At 33.6% G+C, this 25,460-nt stretch overlaps 1 protein-coding gene and 3 non-coding genes across 4 annotated transcripts; 3 read left to right on the top strand and 1 right to left on the bottom strand.

Annotated features, from left to right (window-relative positions):
- Nucleotides 1-4,114: 4,114 nt before the first annotated feature.
- On the top strand, nt 4,115-4,310 carry LOC118349091. The gene has a single exon (XR_004802084.1). It is a non-coding gene; the product is annotated as a U2 spliceosomal RNA (small nuclear RNA).
- A 6,948-nt stretch (nt 4,311-11,258) lies between these two features.
- On the top strand, nt 11,259-11,454 carry LOC118349126. The gene has a single exon (XR_004802118.1). It is a non-coding gene; the product is annotated as a U2 spliceosomal RNA (small nuclear RNA).
- A 2,574-nt stretch (nt 11,455-14,028) lies between these two features.
- On the top strand, nt 14,029-14,224 carry LOC118349102. Its single transcript, XR_004802094.1, has one exon. It is a non-coding gene; the product is annotated as a U2 spliceosomal RNA (small nuclear RNA).
- A 76-nt stretch (nt 14,225-14,300) lies between these two features.
- LOC108995080 (CASP-like protein 1D1) lies at nt 14,301-16,861 on the bottom strand. The gene is made up of 3 exons (XM_018970584.2): nt 16,432-16,861; nt 15,215-15,341; nt 14,301-14,736 (listed from the first exon to the last, which is right to left on the bottom strand). The coding sequence occupies exons 1-3, from the start codon at nt 16,659-16,661 to the stop codon at nt 14,500-14,502; spliced, it is 594 nt and encodes a 197-aa protein (XP_018826129.1). The 5' UTR covers nt 16,662-16,861; the 3' UTR covers nt 14,301-14,499.
- Between the last annotated feature and the right edge of the window lie 8,599 nt (nt 16,862-25,460).

The following is a 25,460-nucleotide window of genomic DNA, read 5'->3' as shown; positions in this document are numbered from 1 at the left end:
TAGTACAATCCAAACAATAAAAACACCAAAATCAAAATCCCAACGATCGATACCAAATATTATTATAAATCTAAAGTTACAATCCAAACAATACAAACATAAACGTATTGTAATAATATTAAAGTTACAATCTCAATAATAATAAATACAAATCTACACATCTGATTGGTTTATAAAAGTGGAGTGTCCTCCTTTCTCCAGAAAGAGCCACTTTCATGATCGTTCAATAGAATTAAAGAAAGATATCCGACTCAATTATTTACTCTCTGCAAAACAAACTTGAAAGAAAAGTTTGATCATAGTGTTGGGGCATATTAGAGAAGGTAATCTAGCAAAACATTATTTCCAAGTGCTTATGCAAAATGAGAGGAGATAGACAAAGGAAAGCAATAAAAAGAACTTGGAGTAATAGAAATTTATTTACTTTTTATTTAGTTAAAGAGTAACAGAAATTTTATCAAAATGTTCTGCTAATTTTATTTAGTTAAAGAGTAACACAGCAAATTGAAAGTAGAGTCCAAGACATGAACTCAATGAAACAAGATGTATTGTCAAACAAAAGTAAAAATAATGGGTTTCTTGAAGATCCCATGAAGGGAAAACTTGGAGATCCAAAAGTCCTAAATTATCTAATTATTTTCCACATTTTCTTAGTTGCTAAACGAAGCACCACCACTAAAAAAGAAACAAAAAAAATTTCTTCTCCATGATAACATTAAAATTTCAAGAGAAGGAAAAAATACAGTAAAAGAATATTCCGATGTTAGCTATAAAACGTCACCGGAAAAACCACACATTCAAAACTTTTTTTGATGGGCATCCGCAAACCACCACAGAAAGCTTGATTTATCATAAGAAAAAGCTTGACTGGCGAAGAAGTTCAAAATAAGCTAAGAGGCCATAAGGAGAGAGAGAGAGAGAGAGAGAGATTGGGAGAAGATCATAGACTGAGCGATAGAGGCTTCATCACTTGAGAGATTGAGATGTCTTCCACTTGAGAGAAAGGGAGATCGAGAGAGACAATAAGACCAACGATGACGATCATGAGAGGCTTGTTTAAGGGTGACCGGCGATCAACGACAATGAGATGAGAGAGAGGGAGAACGGGAGAGATGGGAGAGCTTGAGAGTGAGGGGGCGGCGTGAATGGTGAGTGTTAATTTCGTGCCATGTTTGTGTTGGGTTCATATATTACCACCCCTAGATGAGACTGGCATGAGGTAAAAAACACTACACACTATCAGAGATGAGATATTGTCCTGACTTTTCATGCAACTATATATATTTTAAAGAATTTTTTATTCATCATCTCTAGACATCACATATTTTTATTTTTATTTATTCTTTATAAACTAATTAAATTATTCTACTTATCATCTATACACCACACATTTAGTAAGAGAATAAAATAAAAAATAAGTGTGGTGTGTGGAGATGATGAGTAGAATTTTCTATTTTAAAATGGAAAATGCTAGGCGAACCGAGAGACTCGACCGGGAATGCGACCGATGCCATGTGTCATTTTTTGAATGGCTCATACAAAATATTTAAATATAAAAAACAACACAGATTTGTCTCTTCTCTTCCCCTTCGCACACCTCCCGCTCGGCTGAAACTGCAAAACCGAAGCAATCTCAGAGCTCCGACAAAAATTGAGCGACAAAGTTTCATTTTAAAATGTCTGTGAATATGATATGCTTTTCTCTCTTACTCTGTATGTTTCTCTGTCTAAGTGCCTGAAGTGGTGGCCAGAGTGGAGGTTTGAAACCCAAATGGAAAAATACAGAGTTGTTAGCACAAAGCCCATGCCCGAAACTAGCTGGATCAATCTCTTAATTGAACAAGATTGTCGGGTGAAAGTAATTTTCATTTTCTTATTCTATGCCACCATATCAGCATTTCATTTTCTTATTATCTTTCTGGGGATTGCTAGCTAGTTGTGCTTTAGAATGTATTTACCAAAGTTCAGATATCTGCTGCCTCATTCTTCATATCTTTGCTGCCATTAAATAGGTTTTAATGAGCCTGAGAATGTATGACTGCAGGAAAACAAAACAACACAAAAAACTTGGAAACAATTTTGACAAAGAACTCCAGAAAGCAAAATTTAGGAAAAATAAAACAAAATTTAAAAATTTAAAAAATTATAAATAAGTGTAGTATGTGAAGATAATGAGTATCAAAGCTATTAAAATAAGAAAAATTCTATTTCTAAGCCTCATACACCACACACCATCTTTTTTATGATTTCTTTAATTTTATTTTCTTACCAAATGTGTGGTATATGGATTATGAGTAGAATAATTCAATTATTTTAAGAATAATAAAACCAAAAAAAACTTTAAAAAAATTTTAAAAAATAAAAAAATTTTGGTGTGTGGTGTATGGGCTTATGAATAGCAATACTCTTAAAATAAACATGTTTTTCAGTTTTTGTAAAGAAAAAATCTATTCATCATCTCTATATAATACCATACATCATACATATTTTTTTTTCTCACTAAATATATGGTATATAGATGATAAGTAGAATAAGTCAATTAATTTAAAAAGAATAAAATAAAAAATAAAAAAATAAAAGTATAATGTATAATGTATGAAAATGATAACAGCAAAGCTCGTTTGTAAAATGATGCCACAAGTTTTTCCCATGATCTGCTCAACCTACGTACCTGAGCTAAAAAAATGTAGCTTTGGTTCTGTTTATCCTCCAACTCGTTACTCACTCTTCATGCTCTGCCAAAGATTCAAAGCTTCTCAACGCGTTTCTCAATCAAATCCACGTATGCCTTATAACTTATGTTATATAATCTCTAAAATTATCCAAATCCTTTGAATGCAGCACCCAAAGACTCGACCCCATTTCAAGTTCAACTGTCCCAGTCGTTGAAACTGCCCCATCTTCCTTCAGAAACAAAAACCCAACATCTTGGTGCCGGGTTCAACTGGGTATCAGTCGGTAAGGTATTTTTTCTCTTGTTTTTTTTTTCCCCACTTCATTGTCCCCACTCCTATATACATCCTTAAGACATTGTTTCCCCATTCATATTCTTTACGTTGCCGACATCCATTGTTTCACCGTCGAAGTTGGTATTTTTACTTTTTTGTTAATAACCAATGGGAAGACAGCATTCACATTGGTCCAAGAATCACGAACAATACCAAAAATACAGCATCAAGAGCAAGATGAAAAACGTAGCATCAAAATCAAGATCAAAATCAAAATGAAAAACAAAGTATCAAAATCAAGAGAGCAAGCTCTTCTATGTTTTTTTTTTTTTTTTTTTCATGTTTCTGGTATAGGCCACCAACTGCTGAAAATGGAGAGACCGGAGTTTGAGAGATTGAGAGAGAGAGGGGGGAGGGAAACGAAAATAGAGAGAGAAGAGTTTGAGAGTTTGAAAGGAGAGAGAGAGAGGGAGAGAGAGAGAACAGGGAGGGAAACTTGGTGTGTGTGGAACAATGAAAAGAATAAAAAGAATTAACAGCACACGTGAGTTTGTAGAAATTTTTGTGTGTAATTATTTTGTGTCTATAATAATTTTCGTATTTTTTTATTAAACACAATCTTAAAACAATTAGAAGGGAGATAATGTGTGTTTTCCTGATGTGACCCATTTGGACTCTTTGACAGTCATGAATCAACTGCATACTGTCGCCTGAGATCTTAGAAATCTGCATAAACTTTTGGCCATTTATGGTGTTTCTAACGCTCAAGTTTGGATGTTTTAGGTTGAGTTGGGATGTTGAAGTGAATTGAATTGAGTTGAGTTGAGTTGAGATGATAAAATATTATTAGAATATTATTTTTTAATATTATTATTATTTTAGGATTTAAAAAAGTTAAATTATTTATTATATTTTATATTAAAATTTAAAAAAATTATAATGATGAGTTGATAATTCAAATGAAGCCTTAAAAATACGTTAAAACAAAAAAAAAAAAAAAAAAGCCTGCAAATGGTACCCAATGATGAGGGCAAATAAAATAATTTATGTTTTACGTTACATACTTTATCAAAGCCACGGAGTCTGTAGAGTCCCAAACCGAATAAGTATATTGAGAGCGAAGTTGAGGCGATCTATAATAGGAGAAGCAAGCAACGAGAATAAACATACCTTTCTCGGCCTTTTGGCTAAGATCAAGTGTAGTATCTGTTCTTATCAGTTTAATATCTGATACGTGGTCCAATGGATCACACGATATTAAATTAATTTTTTTAGGGGGAAGGCCCGCTACAGCAGCTTGCTGCTGGGGCCTTTGAGCGTCGCCCAAGCGTTGCACTACTGCATGGGCCTGGCGCACCCCACCCAATCCCAGTTCAAAACGTTTTCGCCAATATTCAGTGTTTGCTTTAAATTTTATTAGATTCGGAAGAAAGGCACAAGGTAAGAGAAGCAGCATTGACGCCGCAGATTTCAATCCCATATCGAAATGATACAAATTCTATTACACGTCATGAACAGAGACACCACATCGAAGATTAAGATAAAATTTCAACGCTTGCTTCTATTCTCGTGTATTGTCTGTGCACGAAATCTGAGATATGGGTTTGGCCTTTAGAGAGGGGGAGTAGTTGGTCGACTGTGAAGGGTTGATGGGTTTGTGTGAGGTTGAGGGGATTTGAGTGTTTGGGTCTATGTTTGTTGAAAAAAAATATTTACAATCGTGAATTGTGTAACTACCGTGTAATCATTTTGAAAAAAGTAAATAAAATATGGGATCCACATGAAAAAAAAATGAGTTTTTTAATAGTGGACTCCACTATTTTTCAAAGTGATTACGTGGCGTTTACGCACTTCACGGTTGTATATAGAATTACTCTTACTTGTCAATTGGCCAGAGTTTTCTTTTTTCTTTGTTTTTCTCATTCTTACCCACTGAGTTGAGTATTTGGAGAAGGAGCGGTGAGTCATGGGTTTACGTGTGTCAGTCGGTTAGACTATAATATTTGAGGTATTATTGGATATTTGTGGGCTTGGGGAAATAATTTTCAGATTTAAGGTGTAGACATTTGTGGACTATAAGATATTATTCTATTTGTATTTAAGGCTTTAGAATCCGGCAAGCTTTTAGGAATATGTTCTTGGAAATTTGAGGTGTTAGATTTTACAGGTTTTATGAGTTGATTTCATGACAATTGAAGTTTTAAATTCTATAGGCTCATTTTGTAGATTTTACAAAATGTTTTGATAAGATTGAAGGTCTAGATTTTAGAGGAAGGTTTAGATTCTGGAGGTATATTGTTATTACGTTTGCGTTTACATTTTTATATAGATACTTTTATAATTTTGAAGTAGTATATATATATATATATATATATATATTTGTTTTATGATTACAACTAGTTGCATATATTTATATGAACTCTATATTTTGAAATATTTATTAAAAATCTAAGTTCTCAGGATGCCACCTCGTTGTCAGGTACGAAAAATTTCGGAGCTAAACGCAACTGATGAAGAAGAAGAAGCAAATACGAGTGCTTCTAAAGTACTTCGAGCACTAGCACGGCAGTTAATAAAGGAGCTCACGCAGAATCCCCTCGGTCGCAACTGCAATGATAATGAAGGAGATTGTATCGTGGAATAGTTCAATCGGATGCACCCTTCTTCATTTGATGGGAAAGGCGAGCCAACCCTAGTAGAGGATTGAGTTCAGGATATCGAGGAGATACTTTAGGTCTTAAATTGCACAGATAAAGAGAAGATGTCGTATGCCACCTTCAAGCTGACCGGTGAGGCGAAGCGATGGTGGATTTCAGAGAGAACCATTAGATAAGTTGATGGGAGGGAAGTAGTTAGCTGGCCCTACTTCAAGTAGATCTTCTTTGATCATTTCTTCCCAGGATCGGTCAGAGACGCAAGAGCCAGGGAGTTTGCCAATTTAGTGCAGGGAACCATGACTGTATACCAGTACGCTGCCAAATTTGTTGAGCTGTCATGTTTTGCTTCATATCTGATCCCCGATGAGGAGAGGAAGACTCGAAAGTTCGAAGAAGAGCTGAAAAACAAGATATATGAACGAGTGGTGGTCTTTCAGATCCAAAGTTTCTCAAAGTTGGTAGCTAAGGCCACAATACTTGTGCAGAGCCTCATGAGAAGTGCAGAACTTCAAGATGAGAGTAAGAGAACTATCCTACAAGGATCTTCCTCTAATATGAATCAAGGGTCATGGAAGAAGAGAAACAAAGGGAGTAACTCTGATCAGAAGCAAACACAGGGAAATCAACCAAATGACCTCTGTAAGTTTTGTAATTGTGCACACATAGGAGAGTGCATAAGGGAGGTGGGGTCATGTTTTCGATGCAGTAAGACCGGGCACTTCATTAGGGAATGCCCACTACTATTGGGAGACAACAAGAAGCCCAACCCACCTCCAGGTCCCCAACAGACGATACCTGAAAATAATCAGCGTAGAATGGGACTGGCTCAAGTGTTTGCATTGACACCTGGAGATGCTGATGACGACAACGATGCGATCACATGTACTCTGCTCCTTTTTTACTTGAAAACAATTGTTTTAGTTTAGTTGGAATTAATCATTCTTACATTTTAATAGAATTTCACTAAATGTTATAGCTTAGAATATTAAAGTTGGGTTGAAGAGAATGTGCATGATTTCCCAAAAGATGACATAGACCACATAGGAATCTAAAAGGGTGTGTAGTCTATAATTACAAGCCTGGTAAGAATTGTGCAAATAGGCGTTGAAAGGGATTAGACCCAATAATTCATATCCATGAGACTCTAGCCTTAAGTGTTTGGTTGGTCAATATGTATAATGGAAGCATGAATTTTGAAAATTTGATAGTTTGAAAGTAGACTTTATGAGAAGTCACGAATTAGTGAACTTAGCTCACTTAGGACTTAACCTTGGAGCATTTTATCAAATTATTATTAGGAGGTTGAAATGTTATGTTGAGAGTTCTTTTTATAATCATATGTGAAGTTTAGTTAAAAAAAATAGAGGAATTATTAGACTTGTAAGTCCATTGTTGAGGTTCATACTTTTAGCTTTGAACATGGGGTCGTGTAGGGAAATTAGCACTAGGATTTTGGAAAGTCAGGATTTTGAAATATTAGGTTTGACGTAATAATCAAAAGTTTAAAATAGGCATGAATTATGAGGGATAAGTATTTTAGGTTTTACTTTAAATGCAACAAATTTATAGGACAAATGTTTTTCTAAGGTGAGAGGATGTAAAACTCGAGCCTAGCACCAAGCTCGCATTCTAAAAGTTTTTGGATTTATACGTATGAAAAACTCACTTGAGATTAACAATTAATTTTTGGGATAGACTATGGGTTTGAAATTTTATTCTCGTAAGAAGTGGATTCTTATTGGGCCTTATAATTAGATTAAAATCATTTGATATTTTATGGGGAATTTGGAGTATATAAATATATTATGAGAGATAGTTTTAGGTTATAAGGGTTAATTTTCCGGACCTCTGGAACTGTGGCGTTACATGTTTATTGATATTTTGATGTGTGTTTCTCTTCGGGTTTTTTATTTCAATGCATGTTTGTTTTCGGAAGTTTTTCTTTATTTGTATATTTTTTTTATATGTGTCTCTCTTTATTTTTTTTCTTGATACATGTTTGTTTTGTGATTTCTTTTCCCTTTATGTTTTTCTCTCCATTCCTTTTCTTGGTGCATGTTTCTTTTTTGAAATTTTTTAACTCTTTTGTCTCGGTCAATTTTGAAATATGAGTTTTATGTTTTTCCATGCCAGTGTGTTGTTGTCTTCTTATTTTTTCCTTTTAACTGATCCCATTTATTGGTTTGTTTTTTTCAGGAAATCTGGAGATTCTAGTTTGCAATTTAGTTGATTTGAGGTTTGTATATGGCTTTTAGTTTTTCACCCAATTTGTATATGTTGGGAAATATTCTGAAAATGTTTTGTAAACTAGAGAATATGTAAAATAACAAGAACAAGTTTGAAAGAGAGAACTTGGTGTTGAGACACGTTGTGATAGACGCTTTTTATAGAGTAAATTTCGTTGCCTCTAAATTTAAACATGCACTAGGTTTCTTGACAGTCTAGTCCCAAGATACAACAACGTCGGTTCCCGTTAATCTCTTCATAGGTGCACACAAAAGGAGATTCTCGAACCCGATATAAAATAGCCAAAACCCAAAAAAAGAAAGATAAAAAGAAGGAGGAAGTGTTTCTCTAATTTTTGTAGAGAATTTGGAGTTAATGAATTTGTGAGTAGGGTTCCCTATTTATAGAGAATGAAAGAGCACTTGTGAAAAGTCACAACTAGAATAAAATGACACTTATGAAAAGTCATAATTTATTTAAATGGAAGGGTACATGTAAAAAGAGATTTGTGAAAAGTCACAACTTATTTAAATGAAAAAGGTACATGTGAAAAGTTACATCACATAAATGAAATGATACTTGTGAAAAGTCACAACTTAAATGAAGAAGCATTTTTGAGAAATCACAACTTCTCAAATATTAAAGAATACATTAAAAATGTTTATAATTCACCAAAGGACACAACTCTTTGTTTAGTTGGGAAGCAGTTAAGACTCATATCTCCAAGAGGCATACATTGATTCAAGTATCAAGACACATTTTCATTTAAATCTAGATTACCGAACTGATATATTGAACAATGGTAATGGTTCATATTATTTTTATTTTACATCAAATATTTTAATCATTTATAAGATGAAAAACCAATAGTATATTGTTTTCATTTTTTTTGAGTATATTTTGTCAAATTTGTATATTTTGTTATTAATAGATTAATAGATGTTCTTTTGTTTTTTACTCTAAGAATAGTTAGTATGTTTGTATTATATATTTGGTCCCGTTTGTATGGTATTTGGTTTGATATTTTCTTTTGGTTCATTTTTTTACTCTTTTAGATTTTTCTTTGTTCATCAAAACTCAAGGGTTTTATTAAAAATAGAAACAGGCGTCTCATTCTGTTGGTATGGTATTGGGTTTTATATTTTTTTGGGTTCATTTTTGTAGGGTTTTAGTTTTTTTATCTTTTCTTTAGAACGGAAGGATTTTATAAAAAATATAGACATGTTTCTCATTACGTAAAAACTAATTGGACTTAACCAAATCTAACTGAATCTGGTTTTGGTTGATGAATTTTTTGTTATATTTATTTTTTTGTTTGTCATCTATACCTGTTTTTTAAAATTTAAAGCTTTTTTTTTGGGAAATTTATATTTTTAGCATGTTGAGTTTTTTTTTTTTTTTTGGATTTGTATATTTTGGGTTTTTATCATTTCTACTTGTATTTTTATAAGGTTTAAGAGACTTAAGGAAGTGTTTGCAAAAAAGAAATAAAATGGAATTAAGAGAACATTTTTATTTATTTATCTTTCAGAAAAAATATTTGACTTCCACTTTTATTTTTTTTGCATGTTATGATGTTTTGGTGATTTTTTTTCCCTTTATTTATTTTGACCTGATGGTTTGCTCCTTGCAGGAAATATGAAGTATTTTATTTGAGAAATGATGCTATTTTGAGGTTTGTATGTCTTTAAGTTGTCTTTTCAAGTTTGTATATTTTGGTCAGTACTTTTTGGTTTGGAGTTCAGGTTGCTTTGGACTATATATATATATATATATATATATATTTATATCTTTCGGTTTGTATATTTTGGTTGGTATTTATTTGAGCAAGTGGGTTCAAAATTTATATTTTTAGAATGGTGATTACCTTTCTTTCATGTGTATTTATTGTTAGATTTGTATATTTTGTTATTAATAGGTTAATAAATGTTCTTCCGTTTTTGGGCTTTTAGTTTTTTTTTTAATCAAATCTCATAGACTCAACCGCATTTCAGGTTCAACTGTCCCAGCCGTTGAATCCGCCCTATCTTCCTTCAGAAACAAAAACCCAAAATATATTAACTTCTTGGTGGTGGGTTCATCTGGGTATATTGAAAAATTATAACTTGAATTATTCTTGTTGGATAATAGTTGCAGTTGATCCAGCTGATATGAATGCAATAACAACAACTGTCAAGAGAGCTCTTGCAACCTATGGCATCCCTGCCTTGAAAGAGATGATCCAGAGCTCCTTCATCATATTAGCTGTGGGCATTTCACCTCATTCAAGTGCCAATTCGTGAGCAAGAGCTACATGCCTGATGAATAACTCATTGCTGTTTTGCAATTTTGCTTTTGGAGGGTTACTGATGTTTTAAAGCCGCGTTTAAAAGAGTGACACAAAGCTAGCATGTACCGTAATGAACCAAAGACAGGAGGTTTTTGGTAGTTATTGCTTAATAAAAGTTTTAAGCAGCATGTAATAGACTAATTTTATTTAAAAATTAAATTATTAATTAATATATAAAATGTATTTACAAAATATTAAAAAAATTTATATAATATTATTAAAATTTATAATATTATATTACTATTTTAATTTTAAAATGACTAGTTCAATATAGATTAATCAAGCCAAAGTTTTTGACTATAGCAAAACTTGAAATTCTAGCAAAATTTTAAACTTATAATAACTATACCATTATCGATGCTACAAGGAGTTGGTTAGCAATTTGGTTTGGAATTTAAATTTATCTTAATTTATTTAAATTTATTATTATAATTATTTAAATTTTAATATAAAATATAATAAATAATTTAATTTATTTAAATATTAAAATAATAATAATATTAAAAAATAATATTTTATCAATTCTACTCAATTTAATATCTATCGCTTTAAGATAAAAGTAGGAATAGCAAGGAAGAGACTTTAAAGCAGTTGAAGGGAGCTGATGTGACCCGTTTGTATTCTTTGACAGTCATGAATCAACTGCAAACTGCGCCTGAGATCTTAGAAATCTGCATAAACTTGTGGCCATTTATGGTGTTTCTAATTCGTCCGCTCAAGTTTTGACGTTTTAAGGGTGAGTTTGGTTTCATCTCAATTTATTATTATAATTTTTTTAAATTTTAATATAAAATATAATAAATAATTTAATTTTTTTAAATTTTAAAATAATAATAATATTAAAAAATAATATTCTAATAATATTTTATCATTTCAATTCAACTCACTTCAACATTCAAACACAATCTAAAATACAAAAAAAAAAAAAAAAAAAAGCCTGCAAATGGTACCCAATGATGAGGGCAAATAAAATAATTTATGTTTTACGTTACATACTTTATCAAAGCCACGGAGTCTGCAGAGTCCCAAACCGAATAAGTATACCGAGAGCGAAGTTGAGGCGATCTATAAAAGGAGAAGCAAGCAACGAGAATAAGCATACCTTTCTCGGCCTTTTGGCTAAGATCAAGTGTAGTATCTGTTCTTATCAGTTTAATATCTGATACGTGGTCTAATGGGCCACACGATATTAAATTAATTTTTTTAGGGGTAAGGCCCGCCACAGCAGCTTGCTGCTGGGGCCTTTGAGCGTCGCCCAAGCGTTGCACTACTGCATGGGCCTGGCGCACCCCACCCAATCCCAGTTCGAAACGTTTTCGCCAATATTCATTGTTTGCTTTAAATTGGATTCCGAAGAAAGGCAAGGTAAGAGCAGCTGCATGGACGCCGCTCAAATCCAATATCGAAATGTTACAAATTCTACCAGACTGACAAAGACACATCGAAGATAAGATAAGATAAGATGTATGCACAGCCAATACACGAGAATAGAAGCAAGCGTTGAGATTTTACACAACACAAATTCCTGAAGCCACCAAATATGAGATATGGGTTTGGCCTTTAGAGAGGGGGAGTAGTTGTGGCCGACTGTGAAGGGAGAAAATCGAGAGCCAGCTGAGAAAGACGAGAACAACGAACGAGGAAACAGCAAGCGAGCCAGCTTTTCAAATTCTACCCTTTTCAAATTTTAAAACAAGAAAGATATTAATAAATTATTCTAATAATATTTTAATTTTATAATATTTTAATTTAAATTCTTTTCTATTTTCTTAAAATATTATAAAATAATTTTTAATTCAAATTATTTTATTACTGTTAATAGATTTTTTATTTTATTTCGTTCCCTAAACAAGGCAGTATGCTCCAATAGTATTGCCAGGTAGAAAACGTATCAAGTGATTGATGTCTCATTTGTATCTTGATTTGAGATAAAAGTTAAAAATTAAATAAAATATTATTAAAATATATTTTTTTAATATTATTTTTATTTTAAGACTTAAAAAAATTGAATTTTTTATTTATTTTATATGAGAATTTGAAATTTTTTTAGTGATTAAATGAGATTAGAATGTTACTGTATAATAAAATTTTTTCATCTAATCACTTAATCATTATAATTTTTCCAAATTTCTAAACAAAACACAAAATATAAAAAAACAATTCAACATTTTCAAATTTCAAAATAAAAATTATATTATAACAATATTTTAGTTTTATAATATTTTATTCAATTTTTTCTTTCTAGTTTTTTTAAAATCTCATAAAACATCTTAACTCAAATAATTTTATTATTATTCACAAATTTTTCATCTCATTTCAATCGTGTTTGTTTTTGGAAGTTTGTCTTTATTTGTATTTTTTTATCCGTATTTCTCTTTATTTCTTTTCTCGATACATGTTTGCTTTGTTACTTTTTTTCTCTGTGTTTCTCTCCGTTCCTTTTCTTAGTGCATGTTTCTTTTCTGAATTTTTTTAACTCTTCTGTCTCTGTCAATTTTGAAATATGAGTTTTATTTTTTTTCCATGCCATCACGTTGTTGTCTTCTTATTTTTTTTTCTTTTAATTGATCTGATTTATTGGTTTGTTTTTTTCAAAAAATTTGGAGTTTCTGGTTGACAGTTCAGTTGCTTTGAAGTTAGTATATGGCATTCAATTTTTCGCTCGATTTGTATATTGTTATTAATAAGTTGAGTATATATTGTCAGATTTGTATTTTTTTTTATTAATAAGTTAATAGATGTTCTTTTATTTTTTTATTATAAGAATAGTTTGTATGTTTGCATTATATATTTGGTCTCGTTTGTATGGTATTGGGTTTGATATTTTTTTTGGTTCAGATTTTTAGGCTTTTCGATTTTTCTCTTTTTCATCAAAACTCAAGGGCTTTTATTAAAAATAGATACATGCTTCTCGTTCAGCTTGTATGGTATTGGATTTTATATTTTTTTGGATTATTTTTTAGGATTTTAGTTTTTTATTTTTTCTTTTGAACTGAAAGATTTTTATTGAAAGAAAAATACTATGCATTAGCTACTATTTATTATTACACTCCATACTTATAGTTTTTTCATAGAGTGTGAAGTGTTTTTTTATATGGTGTGGGAGTTTTTTTTATAGGTGTGGGGTAGTGAATAGTGGATAATGATAAGAGTTTTTCTTTATAAAAAATAGGAAAAATTATTTACGTCAGCCTATTGTTAGCTGTAGCCGCAACACACCTAATGTGTTGAGTAAAAAAAAAAAAAACAACATGTAAGGTGTGCAGAGAGTGCGGCTAATGTATAGCCGGACTCAAAAAATAGAGACATGCTTCTCAATAAGTAAAAACCAATTTGACTGCAACCGAACATGACTGAATCGGTTTTATGTTTTTGGTCGATGAATTTATTGTTTTATTTATTTATTTATTTGTTTGTCATCTATATCTGTCTTTTAAAACATGAAACTTTTTTTTTGGGAAATTTATATTTTTAGCATGTTGAGTATTTTCTTTTGTATATATTGTTGGATTTGTATATTTTGGATTTATCATTGCTACTTGTATTTTTATAAGGTTTAAGGGATTTAAGGAAGTGTTTGCAAAAAAGAAACAAAATGACAAAAAATATACTTGAGAGAACATTTTTATGTTTTGAAGTTAAGCATAAGTAAAAAAAAGAATTTATGTTAAGCTTAACATTTTTATGACATAAAGCCTGCAAATGGTACCCAATGATGAGGGCAAATAAAATAATTTATGTTTTACGTTACGTACTTTATAATCAAAGGCTCAAAACCACGGAGTCTGCAGAGTCCCAAACCGAATAAGTATACTGAGAGCGAAGTTGAGGCGATCTATAAAAGGAGAAGCAAGCAACGAGAATAAGCATACCTTTCTCGGCCTTTTGGCTAAGATCAAGTGTAGTATCTGTTCTTATCAGTTTAATATCTGATACGTGGTCCAATGGGCCACACGATATTAAATTAATTTTTTTAGGGGGAAGGCCCGCCACAGCAGCTTGCTGCTGGGGCCTTTGAGCGTCGCCCAAGCGTTGCACTACTGCATGGGCCTGGCGCACCCCACCCAATCCCAGTTCAAAACGTTTTCGCCAATATTTAAGTGTTTGCTTTAAATTTAGATTCTGAAGAAAGGCACAAGGTAAGAGCCAGCAGCATCGGCACTGCACATTTCAATCCCATATCGAAATGATACAAATTCTATTAGACGTCATTAACAGAGACACCACATTGAAGATGAAGACATTCACAGACAATACACGAGAATAGCCAGCGAGCGTTGAGATTTTATACAACACAAATTTCTGAAGCCAAATCTGAGATATATAATGTGTTTGGCCTTTAGCGAGGGGTCGGAGTAGTTGGTCGACTGTGAAGGGAGAAAATGGAGAGCCAGCTGAGAAAGACGAGAACAACAGAAGCCAACAAGGAAACAGCAAGGGAGCCAGCGACATGATGGCAGAATGTATCGTAGGTGGAGCACACCTTGTTCCAGCCCACGTGTTTGTTGCCTTTCAACCCCACGTATGCAACCCCACCAGCGCTGCCAGTGGCTGAAGCTACCAGGCCCAATATCAGCTGCATCATCACATGATCATTTACAGTTTGTAAGTAGATGATTTGGTGATGCATGTTTGATGATATTTGCTCAGAATTCGTATTTGATACTATATTAACCTTAACATTTTTCTCTCCAATTACATCCGTCAACGGGACACATTTTAAATAATTTTAAATGACAACAACTTAAAATAAAATAATTACAATGTAAAATCAGTACTTGCCTCAAAAGTAATAAAAAATATAGAGTCAAGTTTTGAATTCAGGACCTCTTTATAATATCATATGGAGTCACCATTTGTCCCGAGAGTTTAAGCTAATGAAAATATATAGATTTAATTATTCATATCATATAATTAACACACTAAAATGGGTGGGCTACAAAAGTAAGTGTGACTGAAGATTGCCAAAATCTAAAATGAAAAACAGCATTTCTTGTGCAGAAATGACTACCTACTATTCTTACTTTGTGCACAGAATGAAAGAGAGAGCTTACCACATCCGTATATGCAAAATGGATCAGGAACTTTGGTGAAAAGATTTTCTTCAGGATAACAGAGGCCGATGCTAATATTGTAATGAGACTATAAAGGCCAGCAACGGACAGCGCCACTACAAAGTATCTGCATGCATGTACGGTCATATGTGAAATCAATATATATGAGAAATACTACTTTTGCGTCTGAAGTCTACCGCTTAAGTGTACCGCTTGCTATTTTTAATTTTTTTTATTTAATGATTAAGATAGTGATTTTAAATATATTCATGTATTTTTTTTTATTTTTTAAAAATATTTAAAAATATTAAAAAAATATATAAAAAAAAATAGAATTAAAGTTAAAAATAAACTAGCGGTACCAGTACTCTTGAGCAGTGCTACTCAGGCGGCAGAGTAGCACCGCTCGTGTGTATATATATATATATATATATTTCTGTACACTACTATATATTGTTTATATATAGAGAAACAATTATTTAGCTATAAGTTGACCAGCTAAAACAAGTAATTAGTTATTTAAAAATGTTCATTTTTCTAAGAGAGAGAAACCAACATTAATTTTTTTCCTTTTTAGGTGTATTTTTTTATAGTTATAATTTTTTTTTTCATTTTTTACATAATATTGGATTCTGTCGCTGTTTGTGATCATAAGCCAACTTGTAGAAAAAACAATTTTCTACAGTGTGATATAATAAGCCAATTACTTAATATAGAAAGATAATTAACTTCAGTACCCCCTAATAGAATTAATCCTTTTTTTTTTTTTCCTGGCTAATAATATTTTCCATCCATAAATTGACACTAATTAATTAGCTCAAACTCAGATCAGTACTGTAACTCAAACAAAAATTTAAAATTTCATCATGAGAACTGCTAAAAAAATATAATTATGCTTTTTTTTTTTAACATAATTATTATATCTAAATCTCTAAATTTGAATTCAACTCTAGTCTACTGCTAAAAAAATAAAAAGCTGCAACTCCAATAATACATGTGCTTATATATACGTGCTACTGCATATTCATGCAGTGAATTAGTGGCTGGTTAGCCACCACATGAACTCTCTCGCCCTTACCTTCCGATGACCATTTTTTTTTTTCTAAACCTTGCAAATAAGAAAAAATACCACAAGGTTTAGAAAAAAAAAAATATAGAAGATTAGAAACCATATCACAAAACTAACATATTTTTGGGGGGGGATGCAATTAACTAACATGAAAGCCGGCGTGTGATTAAACTTGGCCTTGCGATGCCCTAGCCCCGGAATCAGCTTCGTTTGCTCACTAGTGACCATGACGATGACAGCAGTCAAAGCCGCCGCAAATAGCAAGACCCTGAGAGCCACATCAAGAACAAAATAGTTTCCAGCTGGAACTTCTGGCTTGGGTGGTGGGATTTCTTTGCCATGTTCAGGGTGATCAGTAGGCTTATCGGTGGAAGCCATGGATAATATTGTTAATGGAGATCAGGTACTGTGGCAGCTTGCTTGCTAGCTAGCTAATATAGCATATACTGCTTTGAATAGCAGCAGCTTAATTAGTGTACAGGAGATGGCTAGGCTTTGGATAAGCGAAAGGTTGAGATCAACATATGTGTGCATATATACACATAAAGGGATGTTTTGGAACAACCCAAAATACATGTCTCATTATCAAGTTGGAGTTTCCCGAACGCCAAGTCAATTATTGGTGTGAATAGTATCTACCTATACGTTATTTTATATATATATATATATATATATTTAATTGTGATATGGAGATTTTGGCAGATTTGGTTAAAAAAGACAAGATACTGAAAGATAGTGCCACTTGGATATTTAACAATATTATATATAATTACCTCATCAATTAGCTCTTGCAAGTTGTCTGATTTGACATATTATATATGTGGCCAAATCATTGATATATGATCAACGTCCAAGACTGACTTTCTCGCCGTTCTTGATTTTCATAAATATTTTCCTGTGTATTTGCATGGAGGCGCCTGCTAGCTAGCTACCTCTAGCTACCAGATTTTACGACGGCCGGGGCTGAATTGTGAAGATCATATATATATATATATATATATATATATATATATATATAAACATCCCGATCGAACGTGCATGATTCATCATGAGATTGTAACTTTTGCAGATCGAACGGCTATATACTACCCTTTTTGTTTTAACAACATTAAGAAATAATTAACGACATGTTTGTACGCGTGTTGAAACCCCACCACTCGGAAATTTTGTTGTTCGATCATATATATATATATATAGTAAAATGCTTACTGCAGTCACCTTTTGCAGTTGCCGTGCAAACGGATCTGACGTCGCCAAATTAAAAATGCACCGTTTATCAATAAAAACGAAAACGCATCATTTTGGTTGTTTCAGAACCTTTACCCCCCAATCCGATGGCCTACAACTCCTCCATCCCGCAGCAGCATTGCCACCATCATGCACCTGCAGCAGTTCCACTCAAACAACCCACTGCTTTGCCTATCTCCGTCGACACCGCTTTTGTCTCTCATAGGTAACACGTTACCATTCAGTCTCATCCTAAATTTTCTGTTTGATTCTCAGGAAAATGGAAAAAAAAGGAGAAACTAAATTTGCAGATTTTAATTTCGTAAGACTTTTTAAAATTTTTGCTTGTTCTATCGTTTCTTGCTTTCACTTTTCTTAAATTCCGAATTTTTTTGGATAAATATTTATCTCACGGGAGCTGAAGCTGTAAAAGTCGGTAACTTTTACAGAGTGGAAAGTACTTGGCTTTGCCTATTATAACAAATAAAACTTCTTGATTTGGAGGCCCTCTCGTTGTTGTGGTACCGGCCGACAATGAAAGGTTGAAGGAACTAGAGTTTTTGGACTGGTGATTTGAAGGGACCAAAATCACGTTGGTGGGTTTTATCGGACGGCTTTGCATTCTGTTGTGGAGGAAGGCAAAACAAAGAAGAGATTTAGTAGGAAGACGGAATGGGTCTTTGTTTTCGGTGGGGCTAAGTGCAGTTTTTACTTCCATGTGAAAGAAATGATACCTAGTTTTTTTTTTTTTTTTTTTTTTAAATATCAGCCGACTGCACGGCGTTTACCTGCGGAGACTGTATATAGAAGAGCTGATATATATATATATATATATATATATATATGCGCAAGTGAAGTGTTTCAATCATGCATGCTTGTTTTCTATATATGAAACCAAAAGCTAATTAATTAAACCGATTAATCAAAATATCAAAACTATACTAGGCGTACAAGAAACATATATATAAAAGCTAGCTAGCTAGTGCGCATGTCGCTTTCTCTTCCTAATTTCGACTTAACCCATCAAACCTCAATAATTGGATCCATTTTATAGGTAGCTGTATCTATTCATGCCCATGTGATAGCCAACCTACTTCCCATTAGAACACTTACCTCGAGAAATAATCATGTCTTTCATTTTTAATTAAATGTGTCACGCCATACTCTATAATTAAAAATAATTAGTTTAAATCGAATAATAATAATAGGAAAGTCTCCTTATAAGTGAGTTTGCGTATCAAATCGCACATCAATACTGATATGTAAAATATCTATTTAATGAAACGGTGCGAATTGAAAATAAAAATGATTTTTATAAGATAAAAGATATTTTATTCTCTCAAATTTTTTTTTTAAAATTTTCTTTTCAATAAAAAAAATTATGTAAACGTTGATATCCGATTTGATATACCAAACCTCTTTCTACCTAGGCTGACAATAATATTGCTCGCATGAATATTGTCCGAAAGATTGATAAATTATTCAACATTTTCCACGTCATAATTATAACAGCGAGCTTATCCATTGGTAGTACTTGAGTGTATAGTCGTTATTAGTAGTTGAGCATATATATAAGACACACACACACACACACACATATATATATATATATATATATATATATATATATATATATATATATATATAGCCATCAATTATTGGGGTCATATTCAGCCATCATGACCATTCTAATTAAAAACTTATCAATCTATTTGATGGCTATTAATTAGGTGAACGGTACTGATCTCTCCTCTCTGCTGCTCATTAGGAAGGTTTACAAGAAATTGCAAAGTGGAATTTTACATTTGTCTGCGATGGGACGAAACGAGGGATTGTACAGCAAGAAATGCATGCAACCATAAATTCTTTGTTTATTTATTGTATTTTCCTTCTCCTTTCTTGCTGCTTGCTCATATTCAAATTCCTTCACTGGTGGATAAAAATCTCCTGGAGTCTTAACATTAGGAACATTAGCCTTAGTCCGGGATAGTGAGATGAAATGAGATGATTTTAAATAAAAGTTAAAAGTTAAAATAAAATATTATTTTTTAATATTATTATTATTTTAAAATTTAAAAAAATTAAATTATTTATTATATTTTATGTGAAAATTTAAAAAAATTATAATAATAAGATGAGATGAATTCATTTCTACATCCAAATGGGACCTTAGAGCAAAAGAATTAATACCGACACATGAAGTGATAATTTTCTAAGGATGGAAGGGGGTTTCAATTCTTTTGGGGGTGAACCCTACCACTTTGACATATCACAATGAAATTACAACGAGTTCGAAGCTTTAAAAGTCTGAAATGACTTGTATTCCTTTCGACGTGGCTGGTATCTCGCCCCATATCGGTCAGATTAGTAAACCCCGGGCAATATTAAGGTTGTGTTCGTAAGATGAAATCAACTCAATCTATCTCAAACTGATTATTAATGATATTTATTATTATTTTAATTTTTAATAAAAAATTAAAAAATTCATCTTAATTTATTTTATACATTTAAATACATATTTTAATTAGATCTATAAAATATTATTATTTACAGATTAACTCAAATCATCTGATCAGATGATCTCAATATTTACACGCAGCCTAAAGCTTAAGAGCACTTCTAGTTAAGTGCTTATAGAGTAATATCTTGCGTGATTAAAAATATATTGAAAAAAATCTGAAATATCCTCCCAATACACCTAAAGAATTAGCTAAAACATATGTACTTTCAAAAAATTGAGAGAGATTATGGATTTCTTTAGATATTTTGGTGATTAGTGTGATTGCAAATATGTTATATATGGTCTCTAAAAACAAATATATTTATATGTTTTTAATTGTCTAGAGATAAGTTGGTACGATGGATTGGTCACTCTAAAACCCCACAACACAGTTGCCTTTGCACGTTAATTATAAACCCATCATTAATTGCAGTCTGTCGGGGCCCTATGGCTCTTATAATTCCTTTTGGTACAAAACTAGCCAAGTCAAGGGTAAGACCTTATACCACCTTATACAGGTAGAGGCCGGATTTAACACCCCCATTAATTGTTTAATAGCTATTATTATTGTCTGCATTGCTCATAATCAAATTGTCGAGGCTTAACATTAATAAAATTGTTACACGCAATTATGAGATCAGGCCCATGTTTCTGATTTTGATTAAATCTACAAAGAGATCACTGCTACTCAAAAGTGGCCTCCCCTAACTTGTTTTAAGGTCTCGTTTAAATATTGAGGTGAAATAAAAAAAATATATAAATAATAATAAAATAATTTATAAATAGTAATGAAATAGTTTGACTTAAAATATTTTATGAGATTTTGAAAAAAGAGAGAAAGAAAAAGTTGAATAATTCTCACTCCAGCCTTCTTTTGATCATAGAACATGGCCTCATCAACATTTAACTTTAAGTAGCCTGCTGGTGGGGAATACCACTTTAAATCATATTTCTGTTGGACCCCTTGCATCTGCTTCAATGGATCAGACATACATCTCTTTGATAAAGCAGACCTAATCACCTATTGTGGATGCAAACAAACTTGATCATGCACCATCTTATTTCTTCTGAACCAGAATCCCCAAGCCATCAAAATAAACTCTGTCAGCTTCTCACTGGGACCATGTTCTTTTGAATAGCAGGAAAATATTGAACCCAGTAATCATAAATGGAAGGGCAAAACAGCAAGGCATGTGGCAAATCTTCTCACTGGTTTTTGCAGAAAATACATTGGCCATCCACATTGATTTGTTTTCTTCTTAGATTGTCATTTGTAGGTAGTCCCTCCTTACATGCTCTCCAAACAAAGATTTCAACTTTTTGTGGAATCCTTAGCCTTCAAAAAGTAGACGAAAAGGATTTTTGTAAACCAGCAGTCGAGGATTCTCCATTTATATGAGTTGTGCAGCTTTTAAAAAATCTATAAGCACTATTCACACTAAACTTACCACTTTTCTCATGATTCCAAATCCATTTATCAACCCCATTACTAAGACTTGGATTCAGCTTCAAGATCTCTTCAGCAATCTTTGGATTTAATAGAAGCTCTAACCTTGCTAACATACCACCATTTTGTATCATTGCCAATCAGACTTGCCACATTCCCATCAATTAATGCTGGCTCTCTAATATGCAGCATGCTCTTACTGTCAATCTCAGTTTCCAGGTTTTGAAAGCTTGGGATCCAAGAATCCTTCATAATATGTAAAGAAAGACCATCTCCTACACTCCACCTACCCCCTTTAATCAAAAGATTCTTTGCTTCTCAAATCACTCTCCAAGCATAAGAAGGGTTCATACTTAATGGAGCATCCAACAAGTTTCATGTTGGAAAGTATTTAGCCTTATAAATATTATGGAAAAGGCTATCTGTGACTTACAGCAGTCTTCAACCTTGCTTTGCCAATAATGCCATGTTAAACACTCTCAAATCCTTGAATCTCAGCCCTCCACAAAACTTTGATGCACACATTTTGGCCCAGCTGACCCAATGCACTTTCCTCTCTTCTTTCTTTTGACCCCACCAAAACCTGGCCATCATACTCTCTAGATCAGAACACAACTGTGTAGGGAGCTTAAAGCAGCTCATGGCATAAGATGAGATAGATAAAGCCACAGCCTTAATCAAAACTTCTCTCCCCTTGAGAAAACATGGTTTCCGTCCAACTTTGCAGCTTTGACCATACCTTATGTTTGATGTTAGAAAAAGCTTGGTTTTTTTATTTCCCAACCATAGGAGGCAAGGCCAGATATTTCTCATATTGTAGCACCTGACTAGAACCCCATAACGCCATGATATCCCTCTGTTTTCTTGCTATTACATTGCCGCTAAAAACCATTAAAGTTTTTTCCTTATTGATTTGCTGACCTAAGGCATATTCATATTGTTGTAGCAAACCCTGTAGTCTTCTGTTGGTCTCACTTTAGATGTACAAAAAATGACACTATCATCTGCAAAAAGTAGATGATTCAAACATGGTGCCCCTCTGCAGATTTGTATCCCAGTTATATACTTTGACCTTTCAGCTTCCTTCAATAAACTAACAAGGCCATTTGTGCACATCATAAATAAATAGGGAGAAAGGGGATCCCCTTGCCTCAATCCTCTTGTAGGCACAATATGACTAGTAGGTGCACCATTGATTAGGACTGAGACAGAAGCTGTCTGAATACACCTCATCAGCAAGTTATCAAACTTGAATGAAACCCCAACTTCTGCATCATAGATTCAAGAAAGCCCCACTCCACCCGATCATAGACTTTACTCATATCTAGTTTTAAAGACATAAAGCCTTTTTTGCCAACTCTTTTGTTTCTCAAATAATGGAGCACTTCATCAGCAACCAATACATTATCTGTAATTACCTACCGGGAACAAATGCACTCTGAGAATCTAAGATGACAGTTGGAAGTATTTTTTTGAGCCTATGAGCAATAACTTTAGACATTAATTTATAAATCACATTGTAAAGACTGATTGGTCTAAAATCATTCACTTTCACAGGGTTTTTTTTCCTTAGGCACCAGAGTAATGAAAGTATGATTTATGGATTGAGAGAATTCACCATTACTCTACCAATGGTAGGCCAATACTTTTGGAAGAAAACATGATACATGCCATTTGGACCAGGGGCTTTCCTGGGATGCATTTGTTTTAGAGCCTGCAAAACTTCTTCCTCAGTGTAAGTTTTGATAAGTTCCTCATTCATAGTGTCAGACACCTTCCTTTCCATTTTGTCAAGAATAACATAATGCCTCGAGAGCCAGGAGATGTAAAAAGAGACTCAAAATAATCAAGAATTAGCTTGTCACAATGTTCCCCTTCATACCAAACTCCATTTGCATCTTGTAGTTTCATAATACTATTCTTTTTTCTTCTTTGAGAGGTCTTAGCATGAAAAAACTTTGTGTTCTGGTCTCTCTCAGCTAACCACAAAGCTCATGACCTCTGCTTCCACATAATCTCTTCCCATTCCAACCACCTCTAGACCTCCTGTGTAACAGAGATGACAACTTCCTTTTCATAACCCATTGGTCCTTCTCTTGCACAATTTGTGATTTTTTCTTTGCCTCTTGTGATTTCACATGGACTCTACCAAACTTTGACTTATTCCACTGATCTAGTTTAAGGCTACAACCAAAAATCATATCCATAACTTCATTCAAGTTGCACTGGGAATTACCAAACCTCCACAAGTAAGTAACAATCTTCGAACCTTCATCCTCACCAAGCCACATGGCCTCAAATCTAAAGGGCTTCTTCCTTTTTTTTTGTCAGAGTAACACCCTCTAACTCCAACCATAGAGGAAGGTGTTTAGTAGGGGTGTACATGAACCGCCTAAACCGGTCAGGAACCGATTAGACTTGCCCTGGAGCAAGGAATTGGTCGACGGGTGGCAGAAATTGATGAAAACAAATATCGGCCTATTTGAACCCTTGGAAAATCGCTGAACCGGTCGGCCATATATATATATATATTTAAATATATGTATATAAAACGGTGTTGTTTCACTTAAATAAGTGAAACAACGTTGTTTTGCCCCTTGGAACTTAAAAAAAAAAGCATATGGAATTGCACCGCCATTTCAAAATGGATTTAATAAACCCCCTGACCCCTCTTCTTCTTCTTCTTCTTATTCTTCTTCTTCTTCTTCTTCCTCGTGTCTTCTTCCTTCCTCAGTCGCCATTTTGCCTGCAACTTTCTTCTGCTCTCTCATGGTAAACGTCGACGACATCTCTCCTCCGTCACAGAGATGCTGACGGCAGACCGAGGAATCGAATCGCGTAGCGTCGAGATCGATAATATCGATTTTCTCTCCACCAGTTGACCAGCTCTTTCCTCTCATGCCAGACATCGGTTCGGCGTCGGTTTGGCACTAAAATCATGCCGAACCCATCGGCTTTCAACGTTGGTGGTCAGAGTAGGCTGCTGATCCATGAATCACAGTGGCCCTTTCAAATGGCAAACACTAGGACTAGTTTGCAACAAATCTGTCCAACCTTTCACAAATAGTAGTAGAACCACCTCTTTTATTGCACTGGGTAAAATTAGGCCCTCTGAATCCCAAATTCTCTAAGCTCACAGTCTGCTAAAATATTTCTAAAATCAGCCATTTGTTGTTTAGGCCTGTCTCTACCACCCCACTTCTCACTTTGAGTAATGATCTCATTGAAATCCCCAAACATCAACCATGCCTCATCCACCCTTCTACCAAGCCTTCTGATCAAATTCCAAGTCTCACACCTTTTTGAAACTCTAGGATGGCCATATATACCCGTTAGGAACCACTGTTTTGTAATAAGCATATCATCCACAACCTTTTCATCAATGTGTGACTGTGAGTAGCTAAGATAGACAAATCAATATCTTTCTTCCAAAGAAGAGCAAACCCCCACTACGGCCAATACAATCCATTGCTCGACAATTATCAAACTTCAAAATAATTCTACAATTCTCCATTGCATGTACTTAAGTTTTATTTCATGCAGAAACAAAATGTCAGGATCTTCCCTCTTGATTAGATCACGAAGGGTTCTAATACCACGGGATTCCCAAGCCCCCGGGTATTCCACCTTAAGAGTTTCAGCTGGAAACCAGCCTCCACCGATGATAAAAGGTGATAGTTTGAGTTGCTAACATTCTCTCTCAACCTATTCTTCGGACGTTTGGAACTCCTCCCTTCCTCCTCTTCATTCTCAGGTACCCTCTTCATACCCACAACTAGTCCTGCATTAAGAGTCTGAGTATCAGCAGGTTGAGACTTCTTCTTCCACTTGCGAGGGCCTCCAGATAGTTTACAGGGAAACAAATTAGCGAGAGGGCCTTTTGATTCTTGGCCCATTCCAGCTTCCTTTGAGTTTGGAATCACTTCCTTCCTAATGACACTACTGCCCATAGTTTGACCTTCCTTCGTAGATAAACCCCGCTGATCCATCTTATTCAAATCTC

Source organism: Juglans regia, chromosome 7 (genome assembly GCF_001411555.2).
Source record: "Juglans regia cultivar Chandler chromosome 7, Walnut 2.0, whole genome shotgun sequence".
Classification (NCBI taxonomy): Eukaryota; Viridiplantae; Streptophyta; class Magnoliopsida; order Fagales; family Juglandaceae; genus Juglans; species Juglans regia.
This window is presented reverse-complemented; position numbering and strand designations above follow the sequence as displayed.

Excerpts from the sequence above, each read along its gene's own strand:
- LOC108995080 (XM_018970584.2), bottom strand. The coding sequence starts at position 16,661 with ATGGCTTCCACCGATAAGCCTACTGATCACCCTGAACATGGCAAAGAA. Across the intron at positions 15,342-16,431 it reads AATCACACGCCGGCTTTCAT|ATACTTTGTAGTGGCGCTGT; the intron begins GTTAGTTAATTG and ends ACATGCATGCAG. Across the intron at positions 14,737-15,214 it reads ATTTTGCATATACGGATGTG|CTGATATTGGGCCTGGTAGC; the intron begins GTAAGCTCTCTC and ends GTGATGATGCAG.